We start from the raw sequence: 24545 nt of genomic DNA, 5'->3' as shown, positions 1-24545 counted from the left end.
CTTTGACAATGACCTTGATACACTCATTAAGTAAAGATTTTTCTTGTTGTTGAAAACATGGCATTAGGCATTAATGAATGTATTAATAACAATACGGGTGTATTTCATTAGGTCCTCATGAGACATAAAACATAAATTGTATATGACAGTAACAAAAGATCAGTTAGAAATATTCCTGCAAAAACTATCATTCTTTTCTATCATTTATTTAAATGACTATTAGCACAATGAACATCACATCTAATTAGGAAGAATGTGACTTTATGTGGCTGTTTTTTTTTTTCCGAAAGAGCAACACAGGATAATTAATCTTCATCATCAACAGCACGCCGCTACAAAAATCAGAGATGTGACTTTGTGTCACAGAGGAGCTCATTCTTTCTCTGCTCCACCAAAACACAATCAATCCATAAGAAGCATGCTTTCCTTTACGTCTGTGATGGTGGTATTTACGCTAGCACACCAGGACACTGGCGAGGAGGAGACTCACAGTGGAGTCAGAGAGCGCGAGAGGCAGCGGCCCGCAAGAGAGATCGAGAGGGAGACAGCAAGGGACATAAACGCTGCAAGACTCTTCCAAACGGCAGGAAGCGCACGTGCATGGGAGCGTGGCTTTGTAGACTAGACTGGGAAAGCCGAGGTCCCTGTGGCAGGATCTCCAAGCGTCTGGAAGTGTCATCCGGACGCCTGAGGCAGCGCTGGGACCTGTAGCCACTGTGCTGGGAACGGGTCTTCCCGGCCCACTGGGCAGAGAAGGGTTAGTCCCTGCAAGCCTGCATGCTGGTGAGTACATCCAGCTGGGTGGGGTGAAGACCAGCCCCCAGCTGGCCTTCATCAGTGGAATACACAGAGAAGGAGGAGGAGGAGGATGATGTCTTCATCAGGAGGAGGTCTTTGTTACTGTCAGATGTATCAGGTACTATATCATCAAACCGGCCTTGGTGGTGCGGACAGAAGGAGGAAGGGCAGTGGGTGCGCGGGTGGGGGTGTGGGTGGGGGCGCGGGTGGGGGTGACACGGCATCCACACAATCCCCAGCATTACTGCAGCCTATGGGATCAGCAGATCTGTTCAAAGCCTTCATATATCAGGCTGGAAAACAAGTGCAGTGGCTGTGATAAGCTCTGCTCGGACAGCTTTACTGCACATGGACATCACAGAGGGAGAGAGGGAGGGAGGGAGAGAGAGAGAGAGAGAGAGAGGGAGACAAAGATGAGACAAATGAGACATCCACACCTGGATCAATGTCCAGTTTGAAGAACAAAAGAGAGCGGATGTGGAGGGTGCTGTAGACCGCTGCTCACGGCTCTGCTGGTGGCTCCACCTCCACCACCTGCTCCACCTCCTCCTCTGCCAGTGCTGTCTCAGATCGGGGTGAGAGCACTTGGCCCCGACGCTTCAGGAGCCGCACAATCAAAGGGCGGGAGTCGTTTCCCTCACACCCTGCCTAGGAGTCGCTCCGCTGCAGGGAGGAGACGCAGATCTTGTCGAGCGGGGGCTTGTTAAATGTGCGAAAGCTCGAGGCTGAGATACCCAGGGCTTCCTTTTTTAACGGCGTGCTCAGGTAATATCTCCCAGGAATGCCCGTCCAATAAAATTACATGCCAAGGGGATAAGATTACCATGATACAATCTGCAAATGTGATGAATAGAGGAGTCGCATCAGATACACCAGGCTGCACGCTTCCCAAAATTTATTACAGATGTGTCTCTCTGAGATACGGCTCCCTTTAAAAGGACTTCCACACCAGGCCTCTGCTTCCTCTCCAAAACAGGAAATGAGTATGGCACAGAGGAGAGCACTATCGCCAGACGCTAGTCAACAGAGTTCTCATCACAGTTAGCACTGCCACACTGAGCCTCTCCACCAGGCCAAGGAGACACAGAGAAAGGCGCCATTAGGATCTGCTGCAGTGCACCTCAAAACACACTTACCGCAGGAGACACTGGGGAAGCGGATTCCTCCTTCACACACACACACACACATTTCCACTTTTGCAAGCTAACACTTCTGCCAGCTTAGAGTGACAGACTGACAAACCGAAAGACATATGTTCACATACACACTCATGCACGCACGCACACACACACACACACACACACACACACACACACATATGCATACACACTTGTCCACACACGCACGCACACACGCATGCTCACACACACACTCACACAAATCCTGGTCAGACGAATGCGTCTGTCAGACTGAGGCCTGGCTGACATTTCGGTCTTGTTGGCTAAGCAGAATTTACAGCTCTGCTGCAAACAGGGCTTATGATCCAGACAGCAGGAGGCTCAGAGCCTGTACAGCCAGCCCATGGCCTGCAGCAAAGCCCCCCCGTGCAAAGCCTCACTATCCGTCTGCCTCTCCTCGGCATCTCCACGGCTAACATCCAGCGACACGCCGGGGGGGAAGACCACACTCTTCTCCGCGAGGCCGGCTGCGGAAGTCCGGGTGTGCTGTCTGGGATCTGTGGTCGCATGCCTCGTTTGACCCACTGAAGCAGTTCTGACTTCACCCTGTGCCGCAGCCGATTTCTGTGTTTGTAAACGTACCGCGCAGCTCGCTGGTTTGTGGCATCCGAACGAACGAATGAAAAAAAGCCTGTGGTCTAATGTGGCCTCATAAATTCGCTATTAAAGTGCGCATCCAGAACACAGCTTATTACACATGCCAATACGCAATTTAGAGTACAAATAAAATCATTAACATATTACTTCACACAGGGGTGGGCGTTATTGAGCCCTAAAACCTGACTACTTGTCATCATAATTAACCATTGATTACTTTTAATTTTATGATGACGTCCGTACACCGTTCCTCCCCTTGCAGACGACCGCACGATGCAAAGCGGGTAAACTCCCGATGGCTTGTTCCTGTAATCTACGGCGACAGAGTTTAATGGCAGGGTATTATGAGGAAGCAACTCCTCATAACGGTGCTGTCCTGAGTGCGTGCGGGGGCGGGGCTTCCGGCTGCACCAGAGGGCTTTGGAGGCTGAGTGGCAGGAGCCTGGCTGGCTTTCATGTGTAAGACCATGATATTAACCTCAAAGGGAGGCTAAACTTACCCAGCACAACACCTAATCCTGCCTTCATCACCAGCGCTGGCTTTTCGCACAGGTGAGTGCCAAAAGGGGCCTTTTCACATCAGGCAGCTGAAAGTGTGTGTGTGTGCGCACGCGAGCGTGTGTGTGCTTGCATTTATGCAATCGTTTCAGCTACCTTAAACATAATTCTTCGATTCAATTCCAGATTTCTTTGCCCCCGTGTAAGTACAAATCATGATATATATTTTTTTTATATTCATAGTGGTTGTTCAGCAGAGAGTTGGTGTCCAGGGGCCCAGTGAGACTGTGGGGTGGAACAGGGGACTCAAATATTCCCTCTGTTCCAGACTTCTACACCCCCTTCAACATGACCCTCACCACCTCCAAGAGCCCAGAGTTAGAAATCAGCCTGTTTTACTGCATGTAGTAATTCAGCAGTATATACAGCAGTAGCAATTCTCTAATTCCACATGTGAGTGATTTAATTTGCCTCTCTTCCTAATGACTGTGTGCACATCTTCAAGGGATGCTGATAGCGCCTCATTTATCATTTGCAGCTTTCTGGAACACATACTCTCTGTCTGTCTGTCTCTCTCTCTCTCTCTCCCTCGCTCTCCCTCTCCCTCTCTCCCTCTCTCTCTCTCTCTCTCTCTCTCTCCCTCTCTCTGCCAGTTCTCCCACTGCCATGCTCCAGAGGAAATCACTGGGATGAGGAGGTGCTGTGGGAGTCACTGGGATGAGGAGGTGCTGTGGGAGTCACTGGGATGAGGAGGTGCTGTAGGAGTCACTGGGATGAGGAGGTGCTGTGGGAGTCACTGGGATGAGGAGGTGCTGTGGGAGTCACTGGGATGAGGAGGTGCTGTAGGAGTCACTGGGATGAGGAGGTGCTGTGGGAGTCACTGGGATGAGGAGGTGCTGTAGGAGTCACTGGGATGAGGAGGTGCTGTAGGAGTCACTGGGATGAGGAGGTGCTGTGGGAGTCACTGGGATAAGGAGGTGCTGTGGGAGGTGTAACAGTGATGATCATTGCTGAGGAGAATCCTACCCACAGAGCTGGCTTAGCATGGCATTTCTCACTAAACTCAGCTGTGGCCATGTCACTTTCTCCCCTGTGACACCGTGTGTCTCCATTTTTGGGGGGTGACAGAAGATTTGCACAGGACAAACTAGCTTGTCATCAAAGGACACGCCAGGCAGCTGTTAAGGTATCAGGAACATGACAGATCGCTATGTTTTACCTCCCATTAATTCACTTATTAGAGCTAGACCCAAATCACCTGTCATTCTCAAATCACATGTCACAGCTAAAAAAACAGTGTCAGGTATGTGAGTACCAGCCAGTCAGTCAGTCAGTCTTTCTGACCTAGTCATGCATGCATACACACACACACACACACACACACACACACACACACACACACACACACACACACATACACACGCACGCACGCACGCACGCACGCACGCATGCACACACACACACACTCCATTATGTCTTAGTACAACTGTCAATACAATTTTCAGAGGTCAAGATTCAATCTGATTATTAAAATAATGTATTGATTCTTCAAAGCCCAGATTAGACAGATTAGTTTGGTTCAAATTTGAATTTACTGTCTGTGCAAAATGTGATTTTATAATTAAGCTATAAACAAACCTGAACTTATTATTAAGATATATAAAAACTTTCTTATTCAAAACTTAATACAGCATATGAGAATCCCTTGGAAGAGACCAGGGATAATATCGACAATACCTCGTCAAACCCCCTCCCGAGTGTCTGCTGTGGTACGATGGAGGAGGTCCCCACAGCAGGTGGGTCCTGACAGCAGCTGATTAACACTGACAAGAGAACTGGGACGAAAGACATGGATAAGAACGTCGGGGGGTGAAGAGTTCTGAGTGAAAGTCACAATGCTCCCCGTGGTCATTTCTACCGTCCGACAGATAGTCTTGGTGGAAGCCCCTGGGTGCGGTGAAGACGGTTTCCGTCGTGTCGTTAAAGACGTTAAAGTCGTGTCTGTGCGGGTATACGTTAGTGACCAATCTTTCGAGACTACTGTGTTAATTGTCTCTTCCAGCGCTGTCAGCGTTATAAGACAAGCTTCATAGGCGAATGTCCGTGGTGTTTATACGAATGTACATCAATACATCCAGAGCACAGAGGGAAAGGTGAGGGAGAGAGGGAGGGAGAGAGGGAGGGAGAGAGGGAGGGAGAGAGACGGAGAGACGCTGAGAGGGAGAGAGAGAGAACCAGGAACGTTGTTAATAGAGATAGTGTGTGAGCTGATGTGTGTGACTCCATGCCTTTGCCACACGCCACCGGCCCTCCAAACTGCGACGCAATACAAATCTTTATTCGGTCTTGAGATGTTGACAGGTCAATTGAAGAGAATGAGTCTAGTTTATGATGCAGTTGTCAGAGGTGGTTAGGCCGCGAGTCTGTTTATCTGACTACTCGAGATATTCCGACAATCTCTCTCGCAAACCCCAAGCACCTCGAGGTTAATTACTTCACCAATCTGAGTAAATGGCATGCCATAGTCCCATCTGTCTCCATTAGTTCCCCACTATTTCTCAATTTACGAGGACGGGGGTCAAGGCGTGGGGTGCAGGAGGGATGTAATAAAGCATGGGACTTTATGTTTACACAAATGCGGGAGCCAGGGCATAAATAACGGAAATGCATCCCTCAAATGGCCAGAGCATTCATAATAATGCTGCTCTTTAAAAAGTCGTTTTTAAGCCATTCTCCACTGCCCATGGAGAATAAAAAACACAGCGCACTAAAAACTAACAAGCCAGAGAACAGTGGTAATAAATATATAAAGCGTGCTTCTCCTCTCTCAGCCATGCACAGAGAGAGAGAGAGAGAGAGAGAGAGAGAGAGAAAGGGCAGTTCCAACCCCCCCCCTCAGGACAGCCATGCGCGCCCGTTATCTGCGGCCAGGTGCTGGAGCTGCTCTGCTTCATCCGTGCGTCTGGGCGCGTTGTTCCCTGGACCCGCTGCTGCATAACTCACCCTCTCAACCAGCTCCTCGAAATACGACTCGCGGCTGGCCACATCGGGCGGTTAAAACACACACTCATTACTGTACGGACCGGTGTAACATTTATAGGAAACACGAGGCCGGCAGGGTGTGTTTTCGCAGAGGCCGCGGCCGGGTGAGGGTAAGAGTGTGTGCTCGCGCTTGTGCAGAGGGGCAGGGGGAGAGACTGCTGGGGCAATTAATTTCATAGCAAGGTAAATCCAGCGTGCAGCTCGGCGCTAACGCCCCTCCCTCCACTCCTCTCTGTCTTGTTATTAGTCTGGGTCTGCCGGGCTCAGTGCCTTTCCCCAAGGATCCATACATTCAGCTGTTAAAGATGACCTTGCCAAGTACACTGAACTGCTAACTTTCTATCTCCCTCTCTCTCTGTTACCCCACCGACACTACACTCTTCAAAACCCACCTGAACCAAAGGGAGGCTTTTAAAAAGGAGTTTTATTTGTTCTGAAAAATACTATCAAGGAAAAAGAAAAAAAAATAAACTGTTGAAAGCTTCCCTCCACCCATATCCACCCACATCCACCCACTTTCACTTCACATTGCCCCACATTTTGGCAGTTGTTGCTGGTTTTTTTGGGTTTTTTTTTTTTTTTTTACCCTTTTTCACACACTTTCACTGACTCTAATCTCTGTCTCTCTCTCATGTGTGTGTGTGTGTGTGTGTGTGTGTGTTAGAGAGAGAAATGGAGAGAGTGCAGAGAGACACAGGCTGGATGGGACCTCCATGTGTGAACAAAGATGCTGTCAGTAATCAGGATGTGTTTAAAGAGCTCGAGAGCGTTGCTGAGGTGGGACTCCTCTGCTTCCCCCTGTTCAAGGACAGCGGGTCTTTACACCCTGTGTGAGCGTGGAACTCCTCTCTCCACATAAACAACCTGTCACGCAGGATGCAGCTAGCAGCCAGAAAGCTGCTGTCTTTAAAACAACTTTGTTTTTTTCTGGGACTCCTCTGTTTGTGAATTATAAATTCGAATCCAGGCGGAGCTCGTGAAGTGTTTCCGTGTAGCCTGTCCTCTGCTTTCCCCTAACTCGCTTTAACGTGTTTTGGAAGTTGAAAGGACTTTAATAGAGACAGACTCGAAGAAGAGCCGCGCGGCAAAATGAGAGCGGGTTGAAGCTCCACGGAGCAGTGCCCCTCACCCACACCTGGGAAAGAAACACCTGTGCTAAAGGACAGTAAGGGAAATTATTATTTGTTTTCAATTTGAGATCAGCCAGATTGCTCTATAGGGGAAAGGGCGTCGATTATTAATGTGGACGAGCTAACGACACTTCCTCAGCGAAGCAGACAGACCATTAGTCTTCACTGACAAGCCCCCAGCCTGCCACACACTGCAAAAGTAATGAATTTGGGCCGAAGATAAGAAAATAAAATCATCCTTAATTTCTCAGGCTGCCTTTGTGTAAGCTAATATTTTTCCACCCCACTGGGTATGATGTGTGCGAGGCCGTGTCTGCCAGGCTGAGGAGCCATGAAGGATGATGGCAGACTCTCTCTGAATGAAAAGGGCTGAAATACCCCGATGAAGCGCGCTGACGTTCAGCTCTGTGTCATGTCAGACAATGGAGACAGACTGAAGGCCTCTTCCCATACTCCAGTGAACACAGCCATAAATAAGAGGCTGGTTTATCTCCAACATAGCAGCCATCTCTGCATGTACATAGGAGCCAGAGCAAGGCAGGCACGGGCCGGGCTAACAATGCAGGCTCAGGCCTGGCTAACAATGCAGGTTTGGGCCCAGGTAACAACACAGGCTCGGGCCCAGGTAACAACGCAGGTAACAACGCAGGTTTGTGCCCAGGTAACAACACAGGCTTGGGCCCAGGTAACAACGCAGGTTTGGGCCCAGGTAACAACGCAGGCTCGGGCCCAGGTAACAACGCAGGTTTGGGCCCAGGTAACAATGCAGGCTCGGGCCCAGGTAACAACGCAGACTCGGGCCCAGGTAACAACGCAGGTTTGGGCCCAGGTAACAACACAGGCTCAGGCCTGGCTAATGCCCATAGCTCACGGGTGCTTTCATTGCTTTACTAAAGGGCTTTGAAATAAAATGCAGAGAAACGGCTAAATTTATTATTATCACTAAACAAGATGTAACTACCCAGAGAAGCTGCACTGAGCGGAGAGCAGGACTACCTGGAACAGATCAAACCGCATTAATGAGTACTCTCCATGTAAATACTCCCAGAGCGTGCCTCCCACACACACACCCACAACCACACAAACAAACACTAACAGCAAGCAGAGAAGCAAACACTGTCTAGCAGGGCTTAATTTGAAAATCAGTTAAATGTGCAGCCTGGGGATTGCTGTTTTGGTATTGAAAAATCATATAGTTGTAGGTAATGGACTGTTTGCATTCAGGGGCAGGAAGGCAATTACTTAGTGACTCATTAAGGTGGCAAATTTGTTAATGCTCTACTAAACATGCCCTAACCAAGCAGTGGTTAGTGGTAATCTCACTGCAGCTGGTTCTCCGGCAGCACGGACACACTTGTCCACTGTGAAACTCTGATTTCAGAGCCGCAAAGCAGACCAGATCCGGAATTTTGTATGGATGATGGGCGTGAAGAGTTCACCAGGGGAAATATGAATTTGAGGTTATGAAAGTGTGTGTGTGTGACTGTGTGTGTGTGTGTGTGGATGTGCGTGCGAGCGCGCATGCGTGTGTTTGAGCTCATGCTGACCCGACCACCCAAAAAGCTTCATCCCTTCAGTCTCCGCTTCAAATCAGCCCCATGAGGCTTTGTGTCCAGCTGGAACACTCCACAACCGAATAATGTCATTGTTTGTGCCACTAAATAGCTCAGTATCTCCAGGGACTGAACGCAGCAGCTGCTGTACAGTAGTGTGTACAAATCTTCCAAGTGAAACAGCCTTGCTGCAAAAATGCCTGATCTGGTAAAACGTGTACAGGATTAAGAAAACAAGCTTATATATGGCTGAGCAGTGTACACACACACTGAGCAGTGTACACACACACTGAGCAGTGTGCTCACACACCGATGCAGTGAGGTCAGCCTTTTGTGCCAGAGCAATCAGGAAACCTGCACTCATCTACATGGCTGAGTCTCCTTGCTGAGATCTCCCTGCGTTTGTGTTTCTGTGGTGCTGATGCAGGTTCCGGCAGAACAGTGAGCATGCGCCGATCACTCCCCCGAGACCGCCCGGCAGACCACACCCCCTCCCCTCCAGCTGCTGGATCACAGCGCTGCCGCCAAAGCCGTCTGGCTGGGTGGGAACACACGGGTGCGGGGGATAGATTCCGGAGCGGCGGGCGCTCATCTGGAAGAGAGCTGTGCACGGCTCTGGAGACGCTCTTAGCATGGGATGAATGAACCAGCCCTCATGTCTCAATTAGCAAATAATTAATGGCTGTGTCAAAGCAAATTGCTGGGCTCGAGAGCTGCACTTGTTATTAACTTTCACCAAATTGGTGTGCATTGATAACTACAACAAACAAACAAGCAGAAAAAGGGGGAAAAGTTTTCTGTTATTGTTTCTCTTCTGAGGCTCATAGTAACATTGTCCTCGTAGAAAACTTGTGCTCTCTCTCTCTCTCTCTGTCTCTCTCTCTCTCTCTCTCTCACACACACACAAATGTAAATGAGAAATGCAAAATGAACATGGCATACGCCTTTACTGCTGTGCACATTTAACAATCTTCTGTTTGACTGTAATGCGGCAGTTTTTCCTGCAAAACAAAATACCTAAACGCAAAATGAACTAATAAAGTCCTGAGGGTGTGAGAAGAAGCTGTCTTGAATGTTGCATACCTATTTGGCTTCGTGAGCACAGTCCACCCCTCCCCTGCAAGAAGGGTGTGGCCAGACTAAGAGGGAGAACTCCCACCGCAGACAGGGGGAGGAGTGCTGGAGTCACGATGCCTCCGGACACCACGGAACTACCGCAGGAAATCCCACTGGGGTGATACGCGTGAGGGGCGGGGCCAGGCTGAGGTTAGGTAGAGCCAGGGTTAGGAGGTGAGGCAGGGACAGGTAGGGGGTGGGGTAAGGGGGTTTGGGGAGGACGTCCCAGGAGGATCAGGAAGCGAAAAGCCCAGTAATGGGGAGAGGAAATGCAGGCCATTCACGAGCAGCTGCCTTTACAGCTCAGCTCCAGCACATCTAATGGCTTCTTAATGTATATTCAGCAGCAGGCTGAAGCAGGCTGGTATGGGAGTGCACTTGCTTGGGGAGCTAGTTAAATGATTCAGGGGGAAACTACGGCTTTCATTTAGGTTTGTGCCCTCCAGTCTGTTTATACTGGTCGATACACTTGTCTGAAGAATATAATGGATTAGCACATCATTCAACAAAGCGGCAGTGAGGCAGACCGGGGGCAATGGAGAGAGAAGAGTAAATTACAGTTAGCAGCCGAAGTGGGCCATGCCCTGAGCAAGGAAACATCACATCAACTCACAAGTCCTATTCCGGCACCCAGCCAACCACAGGGAAGGGGAGCAAAAGGAAGCGCATGGGGAGAAAATAAGAAAGAAAATTCTCATAGCAATGAAATAAAACAATTTAACCAAAATAAAACAAATCTTCCCCGAGCAGTGTCTCACTCTTGATTCGTCTCTTTTTCGTTCCTCCCGCGCTATGAGGAGGATATGGAAATACCAGCCTGACCTCTTCCCTGCTCAGGAAATCACAACAAATACAAATTCCACCTCCACCACACAATGGCTTTACTTAAGGCAGATCGAGCCATTGGGTTTCTATTACATGGCAGTCGAATTTATTCTCAATTACCCAACCCTGCAGTACGGCTACAGAGGCAATGTAAATGAGTCCTCCATCTTATCTGAGTGGCAAGCCAACTTTTCCTGTAGGAAACAAATGAGAAACATGGCAAAGGATCCTGGAATCTCTCTCCCTCTGTTCCATTAAAAGAGTATCGATCGGAAGCCCTGCTGGTCCCTGCTCTAAAATGCCATGATAATCAGAGAAGTTAATACAGCCATTCATTTTCATGGGGACAGAAGGCCAGACACACACCCGTTTGGGAGTGGCCTTCCTTGTGACGCAGGGATAGAAGATTGGGTTTAGGAACCAAACTTTTTAAGCTACACAGTTGGCTTCAGGTATAATGACTGGAAAACTTTTTAGATAATTGCGGGGAAAAGGGGAGTGTTCTACTGTCATTTCTAGGAGGGCATATCAGGCTGTGCTACTCAGCAGCTGGGCACAGCCTGTCTTTGTCGGTCGCGCAAAATAAATAAGCATATTAGTCACAGCACGACGGCGGTTGCTTCATTTGGTGAAATCAGACAGCATTTCCATATGGATCTCTATCCATCTCTATATATTCTCCACATGAAGATCACCGACAGACACCGTTCTAGACCCAGTTTATGGTGTCTCTGGTTCTGCAGCACATCACACCACACAGCGTTTCCCTAAAGCCGCCATCCGGAGCAGCGGGAGCTGGCCGAGCGCAGGGGCACCAAGGCCTCGGGCTAAATGACTTTTTAGTGCCATCAAAACGAGCCTTTTTTTGTCACCCCGCTGAACTGAGACATTCTAGCTCTCAGCACCTCGCACGGCATAAACAAATCCACCCAAATGTGTCCATAATTTTTACCCCGTGGCACTGAAGAGGAGCCCCGTTGCTCTGGGTGCAAGTAGAGCAAAATCAACACTTGTAGTGCCTGCAAAAAAACAACAAAAAAAGAGTAATATCTCCATCTCTCTCCTGAGTGTTCCACTATTAGCTTTTGACAGCTACCCTTCATAAGAATGTCATTACTCAGGCCAGGGCTCACCAGCACCGGAGAGCATCTGGAGAACAAACATGCAATTAAGCTTGGAAGTAACACTAACAGCAACGCAAGCTTATATCACCGTTATTATCACAATAAAATCACCACGCATTCGCACGCCATAAATTATGTTCCAAAAGTTTGGGAACAGACAGTAGTTCTTTGTCCTCTTTATGCTAATTGTGTTAGTGCTTGTAGCGCCGCTGATCCGGGCGGCGTCGAGTCTTATTTGCACGGATCTGATGAGGCTTTGTTGGGTTTTTAAGTCATAACCAGTGGCAGCTTTTCCTCTCCAATCCCCGCACTGATTTCCAGAGGAAGACCCAATCCACGTCTTAAGCCGGGACGCTGCCGTGCTGATCGCCCTGCTGTCCCTCGGGAAGCTCTCCCTCTGAAAACCTCCAATGTATCTAATGTCTAATGCATTTTCAAACAGATTGTCAAGGTGCCCAATTCAGTATCATTTTATTGCATGTCAAATCTTGGTGCAGAAAAAGAAGAACTTAATCCCACCCCACCCCCCACCCCCACCTCAGTGATATCTCACAAATGAAAATGTTGTCAACATCTGCATGTGCAGAACCTACAGGCAGCGTATCGGACGGATCTTTCCTATGGCACTCTGAGGGAGGTACTGTCATATAACCATGATTAGAGGGATAAAAAGGCTAATAGGAGCTGTAGATAAGGCACATTTGCTGTGGTAACTACACATAATGACTTACCACCACTACTGGAAACTGCAGATGTAATTCCCAACATGATCCATGTGATTTGCATAGTGCGTCGTAACTTTAAAACTGCTCATTTAGAAAAAATAGCAATACCCCTTACTTAGTAAGATATTATCTTAACATTCTTTATGCTCTTTTTCATGAGGCTATGGCCTAAAACAAAATAAAAGTCCCACCAAAGGGTTAGGATGACATTGGCAGGCAACTGCTCAGGCTTCCCAAAATGACAGCCATTTGCACTTAAATGAGGGGATTTGTGCCTGGCCGACCCATTACCAACACGCCATATGTGAAACCGTGTCTTTATCCCACATTATAGAAGAGGGAATGAGATCTCCTTAGACCGTATTTTCTCTCTCTTCCTCTCTCCCTCGCTTTCTCTCTCGCTTCAAACGGGATTCCCCTTCCTCCATCAGGAATAAGGCTGACAAGCCTCCTGCAACTCTCTGCTTGTATCCAAGCGTTAAGAGTTAAAAAAAAAAAAAGAACTTTCACTTGAGGCTGAGGCGTCCATACAGTTGTCGTAGACACCTGTCTGTCTGCCTCTCTGTCTGTCTGTCTGTCTGTCTGTCTGTCTGTCTGCGCATTAACGATCCTCAAAGCCAAACTAATGTTCGCCATCGCTCACCCAAGCGTTGTTCTGCCACTTGCTGTTACTCACTTGTTATGAGGCAGGTGATAGGCTTCCTTTCCTTATTCATGTGTTGTGTCTGATGGATGTAAAGGGATTAGAGTGTGTCTCTGGCCTGGAGGCAGATACCAGGCCCGGCATCCCTCTTTGGTAACGCGGCCCTATCCAAACAGAGCCCAAAGGATGGGGGACAGATATCGCGCGTAGCCCAAAAACTGTCGTGCGACCTCTCTGACGCTCCGCGCCTGTTTATTTGAGTCCTTTATCAGTCCTGAAGTGCCACACCCCTCCCTTGGTCCTCTCACAGTACAGGTTCATTACTAATTATCTATCACCCAGGCCAGGGTGCTCTGCGTGGCACTGCAGGTGTGCCTTATGATAATGGATGGATGAAGTGATCGTCCATGTACGCAATGTGGCGGTGACATTTGCGGAATCCTCTAAACAAATTCCCTCTTATCTGCTCATAGTTGTGCTACAAAGGTGCCTCCTCACAGCACCCTCATTAGGTGACAATAATTAAGTCTCATTTGTAAAAGCTCATGTACATAAATTCAGATAATTGTTTCAGACTCATTTAGTGAAAGTGGATAAGCTTTTGGAGGAACTATTAGGACTAAGCGGTTCTTTCTACCAGACCACTACAGGCGCATAGCTGTGGCTACTCTGGAAGAAGACGGACTAAGCGGTTTGAACTGGTCTCGCTAGTCCAAAGGCTAGTTCGGATTCTTTATTTATCACACTTTGTACCATTTAAAATATGATACTTAGCCGACTCTCATAGCAAGCCATTTTTTGAAAACCTTTGTTCTCGTGCATCGTTTTCTCTTTATATCACTCTCTCCCTACCCTACACCCCTCCCTCCTTAATGCTCTTATATTCCCAGGGTGAGAAATTGGAAACGGGACGACATCCATGGCGTCCACGACTCTGGGCTCCTCTTTCAAAGAGGGTCAGGCCTCATCTCATATTCCCCATGGCAAAAGTCACAGGGCCTCATCAGGCCTTGTTATACCCTTATATGATGGGTTTCCTGCCTGTAATACATGGAAGAGATTACAAACACATTTTTCCTGTTCTGCAGCATCTGGGTGGATATGTCGCCTTAAGGTGTCATCCTGGCGTCTGCTACAGAAGAATATTACCACCTCTACGGCCATGCCTCTGAAAAGAGAGCACTTGCATAGTGAGCGGAATTTTCGTTTAAAAAGGCTAACTGTGCATTACGTGGGCCAGACCTTTCTCTCATCAAACTCCCCTATTTCTTTCTCTGTCAATACAAAATGTTAACACGGATGAGAACTGACCTGATTTACACTCCGTTCCCCAGCCAGTGGTGGCTCGAAGAAGTACATCCGTCCATTTAATGTCTAAAATTACACTTCGAATGTCACCCTCTAAAATCAGAGCAAAACCCATTTGATCATGTGCTTAATCACAATCTCTTTCTGCATCTAAGGTCTGGATGGTTGGCACTCTCTCGCCGTTACACCCTTTGGCCTTCTCTCTCACTTTCACCATCATGGCGGCAAACGTTCTGTGGTATTGTCTCACATCAGAGAGATGGTGGTGTAATGCATTCTCCTCTCAGCCGCCAGGGCACAGTAAGAAAAGAACACACGGCCATCGCTTGCTTCTCCATCTTTTCACAGCGCTCTCTTCTTCACCTCCTCTTCTCCTTCTTTTCCTTTTCCACTCTTACATTTTCTCTTCCTCTTTCCTTCTCGACCCCCCCCCCCAGTCTCACTCGTGTTCTGATGGGTTGTCAATAAAAAGACTCATCAATTTTCGACAGCGCATGACTTTGATCTCTTTATGCGTTCAGCATTCTGACATTCTAAAACGCCGCTTTAAATCCATCCTCGCAGTGGATCAGGTTTTATCAGTGCGCACACACAAGAGTCCACGAGCGAGTCTGCAGAGTAACTGATTAAGAAAACAGCAGTTAAGAGTCATGTCACCTGGCCCACTAGGTAAGGAAGACGTTTGGGAGAAAGTCCTTTCTTTTAGCTGTCTAAGTGTTCCTGCATTAGCTCAGATAAATGCTAAATATCTAACTTCATCATTTGGTTTACAGAGAGCATAGGTATTAAGACATAGAACTCTCTCCGAGTAAAACCTAACCTTGTCGCTAAAGTTAGCTTCAAAATATTTCATAGTCAATTACTATCCAGCGTTGATCTAGCAATGTGGGTAAATAAGACCAAAATCCAATCCTGTTCTGCATGAGAGATCTAATGAAACGGATCCATATTCTGAATCCAGATTTCATAGATCCAGATCCCCATTCACATCAAAACAGTGTGAAAACCCAGCCTCAGCATGTGGAGACGCACAGCACAGATCCGCCACCAGATATTAAGAAGAGCAGCGGACATCTGGAATGAAAGCCGCCGTATCAGTATAGAGACAAGCTGCAGGGAGGGGCGATCTGCACACCGAGATTATCACAGAGCCATTTAGAGATGGCTGATAGTAGACATACACAGGCACATGCAAAACAGGGGGCTACAGACAGAGGCTTGTAGACAGGGGGCCACAGACAGGGGATTGAGACAGGGAAATGCGGACAGGGGACTGTAGACAGAGGACTGTAGACAGGGAGTCACAGAATGGGGACTGTAGACAGAGGACTGCAGACAGGGAGTCACAGAATGGGGACTGTAGACAGAGGACTGCAGACAGGGAGTCACAGAATGGGGACTGTAGACAGAGGACTGCAGACAGGGAGTCACAGAATGGGGACTGTAGACAGAGGACTGCAGACAGGGAGTCACAGAATGGGGACTGTAGACAGAGGACTGCAGACAGGGAGTCACAGAATGGGGACTGTAGACAGAGGACTGCAGACAGGGAGTCACAGAATGGGGACTGTAGACAGACGACTGTAGAGAGGGAGTCACAGAATGGGGACTGTAGACAGAGGGCTGCAGACAGGGAGTCACAGAATGGGGACTGTAGACAGAGGACTGCAGACAGGGAGTCACAGAATGGGGACTGTAGACAGAGGACTGCAGACAGGGAGTCACAGAATGGGGACTGTAGACAGACGACTGTAGAGAGGGAGTCACAGAATGGGGACTGTAGACAGAGGGCTGCAGACAGGGAGTCACAGAATGGGGACTGTAGACAGGGCACTCTAGACAGGAGACCGTAGACACAAACCGACTGTGTAGAGGAAGTGGCAAAAGGTAAAGGGTAATAAGGGTACAGCCACTTAAATGGAGAGGATTTGCTTTCAATCTCAAACAAAAAGTGACAGAAGAACAGAACATCATCTCTATAGTGGTGACCTTGACAACGTACTGCCAACCCATCTGCTCGTGAGTTTCCGCAGTCCGGCACCTCTCTCTCTCTCACCTCTCTCTCTCTCTCTCTCTCTCTCTCTCTCTCTCTCTCTCTCTCTCTCTCTCTCTCTCTCTCTCTCTCTCTCTCTCTCTCTCTCTCTCTCTCTCTCTCTCTCTCTCTCTCCTTCCCCTCCACAAGTATGGTGACCATGCGCCTCAGCGCAAACGCAGGACCAGCTTCTACTTGTCCACATCACAGAACGTAATAAGGATTTGAAAGGCACAAGCTGGCTCCAGATCAGCACGCCCACTCTGTGAAGGTTAATAAACATGACCCCTGTATCTTCCCTCCACGTTCCATTATCACTCCAGTGTCATTTAACCAGCACTGGACTGCAGTTAAACAATAACAGCGCAATATCGCACCGTGTTGGCACACTGCCTCTAATTTACATTCGTCCGATTATTAACGGCTCGTGTTGACTTTGAGATTCTTGCTGTTTCCTTTTTTTATTTTTTTATACATATATTGGTTTTGGCTTCATATCAAGATGGAGAGGCTGGGAACTTCAGCTCCCAAAAGAATGGTGCCCTCTGAAACCTTGACAGGCACAAAGGCAGACGTGCCGACAGACCTGCCCTGTGGAGAACGATAAGGTCACCCGGGGGACTGGTGAGATTATCTCTGTCAAGCACTTGGACACAGGATAGTCAAATGATGCATCATGCAGTCATTTTCAGGGGGAAAAAATCAATTTCTTCACCAGGTTGTTATTTGCTTTTCAAAGTGCCCTTGTAGTCTCTCTGCCTTGGAGCATTTATCAATTTAAATGTTGTGAATTGATAATGTTTTTTAGCGGCGTGTCTTGTAAAGACAGCTCGCTGGTGCGAGTTGGGAAATCTGTCCCTTCTCTCTTCTGTTTGTCCATCTCATCTGTCTGTTCGTCTCACGTGGGCACCATACTTGAGTCTGTCTGTTCGTCTCACGTGGGAACCATACTCGAGTCTGCTTGTCCATCTCGTCTGGGAGCCGTACTCCAGTCTGCTTGTCCGTCTCGTCAGGGAGCCGTACTCCAGTCTGCGTGCACTGCTGCAGAAAGGGCAAAGCTGAACCTGAAAGGTCCTGAGCTGGCAGGCAAACTTCCTCTTTGAGCAGGAGCTCAGATAAGGACAACCTCATAAAACCAGAAGTGTCTAGTTTTTAGGTTTGTTTTTGTAATTCATTACTTTCTGTTAGTAACATTAGAACAACACTGGGAATTTAAACTGCTACTTACTCTCTGCATCCTACGATATTCATTTACTAGCATTTTTGTTTAACCACAAACCTTTCCTTCTGTGGTCAGAGCAATTTGCAGTTGAGATCTAAAACACAGTCAGACACACGAAGAGAGATGAGACAAGTGAGCTGAAGATATACTGTATTTTTATCAGAATACATCAATGCTTTTATTAACGATTCCTAAAAGCTCCGAGTGATGAATATGTGATGTGCAGAACCTACCATGAAATCCTACCATTTATTATTCCAGGAGCAACAACACGAGCATGACAGATCATATATACCAGACTCATGGCAAGCTTTCATTCCGCGTTCAGGTAAAACAGGGGCGGGGCTGGGGGCGGAGCTGGGGGAAAGGGTACTGGAGATGGACCAATTAAACATGACCTACTCCTGCCCTGTCTCCCTCCACACTGCTACATGCCCATATGCAAATGCTGACCCTCAAGTGCCACAACATCATAAATAAAAGAACACTTATTATCCATTTAACAGTCTTCCAGAACTCTGTGATGGACTGTTAGAAGATTCCAGTAGAATACCCGTTTGAGAGGGTCTGTTGGGTAAATAATGCACAATTTATTTCTTTTTAATAAAAATAAAACAAATATTTCTGATATACTTACTGTCTGGACAGCGTTTACAAACATATGTACTATAAGTAACACATATAAATTGTGGTAATATAAATATAATGCTAATATAAATTTTCAGACCTATTTTCACTGTCAGAATTGTTTGAATTTTCTGAATTATATTTATGTACCATACAGTTTGGGTTAAGCGATTTAAGTATATCTCACAGTGACATTGTGTGACATTTGATTGTACCTTTGTAAAAAAAAAAAAAAAAAAAATTGATTCCTTTTAGAAAATACCTGCCATGTATTTTTTTTCCTTGCAAAATCATTATAATAAAAAATACAATTAATAAATAAGCAAACAGACAACAGAAAGGCCAACAAAAGATTCAATTATTTGATTAGGCTGAACGGTGCTTTCAGGAACGACTCCCTGTCAGAGAGGTAGAGGGAGGAGCCAGTGCAGCATGCCGAGCGCCAAGTGAGCGAGTGGAGGGATGAGTGACGGGGTACAGCCAGGACCAGGTCTGATCTCTTCACAAAGATGGGATCAGACATTCAGGCAGACGTTTATGCTAATGCAGGCAATATCCCAGGCCTGCCTACGCCGTGGGCTGTAGCACAGGACTGATTGAATAGGGGCACGGAAAATTAGCAGGGAGTGGCTGAGCAGATATTGATGGAGTGGGGGGTCAGATGGCTCTCAGGTGACCAACCCCCACCGTGTCCGCCACCCTGTCCTGTCTGGTGTCCGGAGTGGAATGACTCCGGTGGGAGGAAGGGATCTCCTCTAGCGGAGTTCAGGGAGCGCCAGTGAGGAGGGGACTGGCTGGCGGCAGGACTCCATTATCGCTGCCATTGCCCCAACACAAACAACGGAGAGAGGCACATTCCTCTGCCATATGGTGGATTACACATGGCCCTCAGATGTCGCAGAGCGTACAGTTAGGCTTCCAGCTACCCGCAACGGGTTACACTCAAACCCTCTGTGGCAGACCAGACCTCAGCTGCTCTCTGTATTCCAGATGTATCAATTTCCTTGGATATCCAGTCCATGAGTGCATATGCTGCATTGGCAGGGGTGCAGTCTGAAAAATGGCCACCTTCCAAAAGCTAATATTCTTTTGGCCGGAATAATGCAATTATTATTTTCCTAGCCATCAGCTTGGGCACACAATGCCATCTGTTACACAACACAAACACACACGTCTCCATTTAGAAAGCAGACAGCTGCCCACGCGCAGGCTCGGCCTCAAAAATCAGCCACACGCTGCTGACGACGGGGGCTCCTCTGACCTGCCAGGAGGTGTTACGAAGTCCTGAGTCCGTCTGCGTCAACCTGCCACGCTTTCACACCACGTAAGGAAGACCCCAGTGGCATGATTAGACCCCTGCCACTCACTCTCTTCCATGAGACGCTTTATTGAATGGCACTGCCGCAAAGCTAGTGCTTAATCTAGAAAGGCGGCAATCCATCCATCACGTATTAATTATTGGAAATGAACTAATCGCCCTGCTCAGAAGCCAGATATTAGTGAAGAGGGCTGAATAACTGAGACATGCGCAAGGTTTGGCAGCATATGCCTATTTACATGCAGAAGTGAAATGATCACAGCTATTAGCACAACAGAAATGTGTAAATGGCCATCTGGAGGAGTGAATAATATGGGTAGGAACTGCAGTGTTTCACCTACTGTCAAACATGTGCCTCATTATCAAAGGGCTCTGGAAGTGGAGCCCTAGATAGCGAGGATAAGACACAAGGAGCATATCCGCTCCCCTCAGCAGCAGCATGGCGAGTGGATTATCACAGAGCGAAGGGCAAGTATCTGCCGGCCTTGTACACCATCACAATAGTGTCTGCAATACAAGAGGAGAAGCTTGCCCAGGCTCTAAAAACCTGTTAGGCGCTCCGGTCGACAAGCATTAACGTAACACAAGGTGGTCAATGGCCACGGAGGGAAAAGCAATTTCACATCAGTCTGCGCTTCAGCTTGGGGGCGGGGCACAGGAAGGAGCACTGAGTCTGTGATAATGTTCCCCTGGGCACAAGGGCCAACGAGAGACACAAGCCGATCGCTGACGAGGGCGGTTTCTCTCCCTGCAGCACAGCAGCAAAATGGAAAACCAGAGAAAGACAATAGAGGGAATTTTCATTGTAATTTATGAAAACATACACAGAAAGAGTGACAAGATTCCCATGCATGTTCTTTTATGCTTCTCATTTTCCTCTCTGCACCTCATGAGAAATTCTGGAGGCACGCACACGCACATGCGTGTTGTGCGCGTGCACACGCACGCACACACACACACACGCACACACACACACGCACGCACGCACACACGCACGCACACACACACGCATGCACACACGCACACACACACACACACACACACACACACACACACACACACACACACACACACACACACACAGTTCACCCTTTCTTGCTCATCATGCTGCTGTGCCTTGCACCTGATGGCAAACCACTGTACCACTGTGCTCCAGGTTCTAAATCTCAGCCAGGAGCCCTAGAGCACAGCAGACATTACTGTAGCACCAGCCGACACATGTGTCTTTGCTCTGCTGAGGAGAGGGGAGGAGAGGAGAGGAGAGGGGAGGAGAGGGGAGGGGAGGAGAGGGGAGGAGAGGGGAGGAGAGGAGAGGGGAGGAGAGGAGAGGGGAGGAGAGGGGAGGGGAGGAGAGGGGATGAGAGGGGAGGGGAGGAGAGGGGAGGAGAGGGGAGGGGAGGAGAGGGGGGGAGAGGATGCTTTACATCTGCTATCAAAGAGCAGAGGAAAGGCTGGATTCAGAGATTAGCACTCCTCCAGTGCCTCTGGATGCCCCAGCAGTTCCCAGCGAACGAAGCCGGGATTGAAGCATCTCAACACCATGATGATGGAGCAGTGGTGATGAAAGGTCATGCTATTGACTACAGCCCAGTGTAATGGCTGGACTGTGATTCACGTTTAATGTCTAATAATGTCCATCATTATTCATTATCCATCACACGTGGAAAACCCGCTTCTTCCGTGGAGACGCAGTACACGGTGAATGGTGAGGGCAATACAGACTTTCTTCCCTTAGGTGATATTAAAGGAATGTGCAAACGCATTTCTTCATGTTCACAGAAACTTCTTGGAAGACAGCATATATCAATCAGAACCATGTCAACTTGCGAAAGCTAACAGTGCTAACTTAATTAATGTTTAAAAAAAAATAATGAACTGCATTGCACTTTTTGGATTCTAAACCAGATTAACAAGTTATAAAGCAAAGTAGAGTGCCAGGACCAGCTTAGCCATTTAAGATAATAAACTCTACTCATACTAAATACTTAACAAGCCCTTTATCAGCAGGCCGACCTCGATAGAACCACATAAAAGATAAGTACTACTAATCCCACAAGATTTAGGGACAGCTAATCAATTATTTGATAAAAATCATCAATCAATTAATGCCAAATTAAATTAGAATTAGTCTTCTTATATTATTTTTTTTCAGTCGGGTAGGCAAATGGGTTTTGCTTTAAACATGGCCACATTTTTCTTCTGATCTTTGGATTTTTCAAACTATTCTAGTGTTAACACCTGCATCGATGCTAAAACATTACATCCAATATCTAGCATTAAGAAAGAATCATTTTTAATTAATCTGTACCAATATCAAGCTGTACTGACCATTTACAGCAGTATGCAGCAGAGATATGGTCAAAGATCAACTTGACTCTTTCAACTGGCACTGGGCTTATGTGATAACACAAAGCTGTTCCATAGCAGTGTCTCTTTTTTTGATTGAGTCTCGCCAGTTCTCAAGGTGGAGCTCAGCTCCACGGAGCTGAGTGGGAGGTCACGGCTGCTGGCCCCGATCTCTGACCTATGCGTTCGCTGGAGTTACGGACATGCCCTGGCTCTGGACAATAGAAAAGCAGAGTAATAAGTGTCCTCAGGAGATCCTGTCTGCGCTCCGATATGCAGCGCCCGGGGCCACAGAGGAAGGACAGGCCGGCAAAGCAGAGAGGTTTCCAATTAAGACTGCTTTGTCACGATGCTCTTGTGCACCAACAGGAGGAGAAGAAATTTCACGTTCACTCACCTGTGAAAGCCCCAGGTATATGGACACGGTCTCGGAGATGTACAAAAACCTCCCCTCCTTGTTTAGTGCAAATACAAATCCATCCAGGGACTGTGGAAGGTGAGAGAGAGAGAAAGAGAGAGAGAGAGAGAGAGAGAGAGAGAGAGAGAGAGAGAGAGAGAGAGAGAGAGAAAGCAGGTGAGATTGTATACACACAAACAACTCATTTTTCAAACCAGAGGTAAAGCTGCCTCTCAGATATCCCTTAAAAATAGTTGCGGCCATAATCGCAGGCCTCTGAGAGGTCATTAGCACGGACCAAAATAACGGAAATCAACAGCCCCATATCACAGATTCAGCAACTGAAGGACTCATGAAGAGCACATGAAATTATATCACTGCAAAAAAAGCACGTATTCGTATTACTAAGAGTGCCCAGCCTACTGTAACGCTTCCCAGATTACATGCTTATAATTAGGGACTTTGGCTCAAGGAAAGGAGTAGAGAGATCCCTGCTGGAGATCCAGAGACGAGGCGTCCAGCAGGCAACAATTAAGACGCTGAGGTCAGCAGGGTTAATTACATATTGTCCCCTACTGATTCTGATAATCTGTAGGGCTTGCTAAGCACAGGCACGAGACAGGAGAGGGGTAAGGGGGGTGTAAATGTGAAAAAGCTTTCCGACAACAAAACGAAAGATGGAGAAAAAAAAGGAAAACACTGCAAAATGTCCCAGCCGATCCGATCACCTTTTTATGAAAATAAAGTTTACACAGATGGGGTAAGGGAGTGATATTCTCTCTCTCTCTCTCTCTCTCTCGTTTATTTCCAACTCTAAAAAGAGCAGCAGCAGCTGGCGAGAGGAGCGCGGCTCTCTACCCGCCGATAAAACAGCGCAGCCCCAGGCTATTTACAGCGCGCTGATATGCAGCTGACAACAGGAGCTCCCAGCGCGGCCGCCAGAGCCTGCCAGCGTCCCTCACACACATCTGCTGGAGCCCACGCTTAGCCTCCACTTTACATTGCGCTGCCTTAATGCTCGCTCTGCCGTCTCCTATGACACTTTACAATGCACGCTGTAGGATTCAGCACGTTTGAACACGCTTTACGTCAACGGTGCTAACGCTAGCGCTGACACTGGGTGACACTCTGTATCATGTTATGCTAATAGCGCCGTTTCGATTGTAGTAGCTAGGGCGCCTCTAAACCGTGCTTGTGCTAATATGCTAATAGCGCTGCTTTGATTACAATGGGCCCGCTCGAAAGCTCACGCCAGCGGCGATGCGTGAGGATAGACATGCAACTCCACGCCAACGGTGGGACACTACCCAGCCCACGTCGGGCAAGAAATGATTAGCATGTGAATGACAGGAACAGCTTTACTCCAAATGGAGGGATATTAATGTGACTTTTTGAGATTAGCGGCTTTCAGATTAAAATAAGATAACAAATTAGACATAAATAGTTTTTTTTTTTTTTTGGTAGAAAATAAAACCCTTGAGGTGATTCTGCAAGAATGGAATTACTCTGAAACTGAATTAATTTAAATGATATACTATGTACATTATATAATTATATACATTCCTTGTGTCATAAAATGCATATAACTACAGCCCCTTTTCTCTGTGGAGAGAACCGCTGTAATTATACATTTAAGCAATGCATGTCAGTGTGCGCTCCCACTGTTAGTTCTGTAAAGTAAGCTGTGGTATGTTTAGGTCCTGTTCTTGGAGCCATCCTCTGTGCAGAGGATGCTCATGCTCTGTGTCATGAGACCACCCTTCCCCCTGCCCTTTGAAGGATCTCCCCTCAGCCTCTCTGCCAGGGGGTGGGCGTCTGTTCAGGCATCGACATGGCCGCCCGTATCCCCACAGGCCCGACCCTGGCTGTCAGCGAGGACCCCCGGTGGTGGCCTCCAGTCGCTCTCCAATCATCTTCAGGCTGCAAGGCGCGGGAGCGACGGGGCGGCAGGGCAGGTCTCTGGAGGAACCCGTCTCCGCCTGCCTCCCCTCCATGACAAACGGCCCCTGTTTACAGGCTAACCACTGGCTAAAGTGCCCTATAAATCACCCTGCAGACAAACTTCT

General features: G+C 47.8%; 1 protein-coding gene across 4 annotated transcripts in view; it reads right to left on the bottom strand.

Annotated features, from left to right (window-relative positions):
* The window catches only part of LOC113579355 (neuronal PAS domain-containing protein 3), a 219504-nt gene that overhangs the window by 57045 nt on the left and 137914 nt on the right, over positions 1-24545 (bottom strand). For all 4 annotated transcript variants that reach the window (XM_027013213.2, XM_027013212.2, XM_027013214.2 and 1 more), the window contains one exon: positions 22480-22569. In XM_027013213.2, the coding sequence (XP_026869014.2) occupies positions 22480-22569 (90 nt within the window). The remainder of the gene's footprint in view (positions 1-22479; positions 22570-24545) is intronic.

This window comes from Electrophorus electricus, chromosome 13 (genome assembly GCF_013358815.1).
Source record: "Electrophorus electricus isolate fEleEle1 chromosome 13, fEleEle1.pri, whole genome shotgun sequence".
Lineage (NCBI taxonomy): Eukaryota > Metazoa > Chordata > Actinopteri > Gymnotiformes > Gymnotidae > Electrophorus > Electrophorus electricus.
This window is presented reverse-complemented; position numbering and strand designations above follow the sequence as displayed.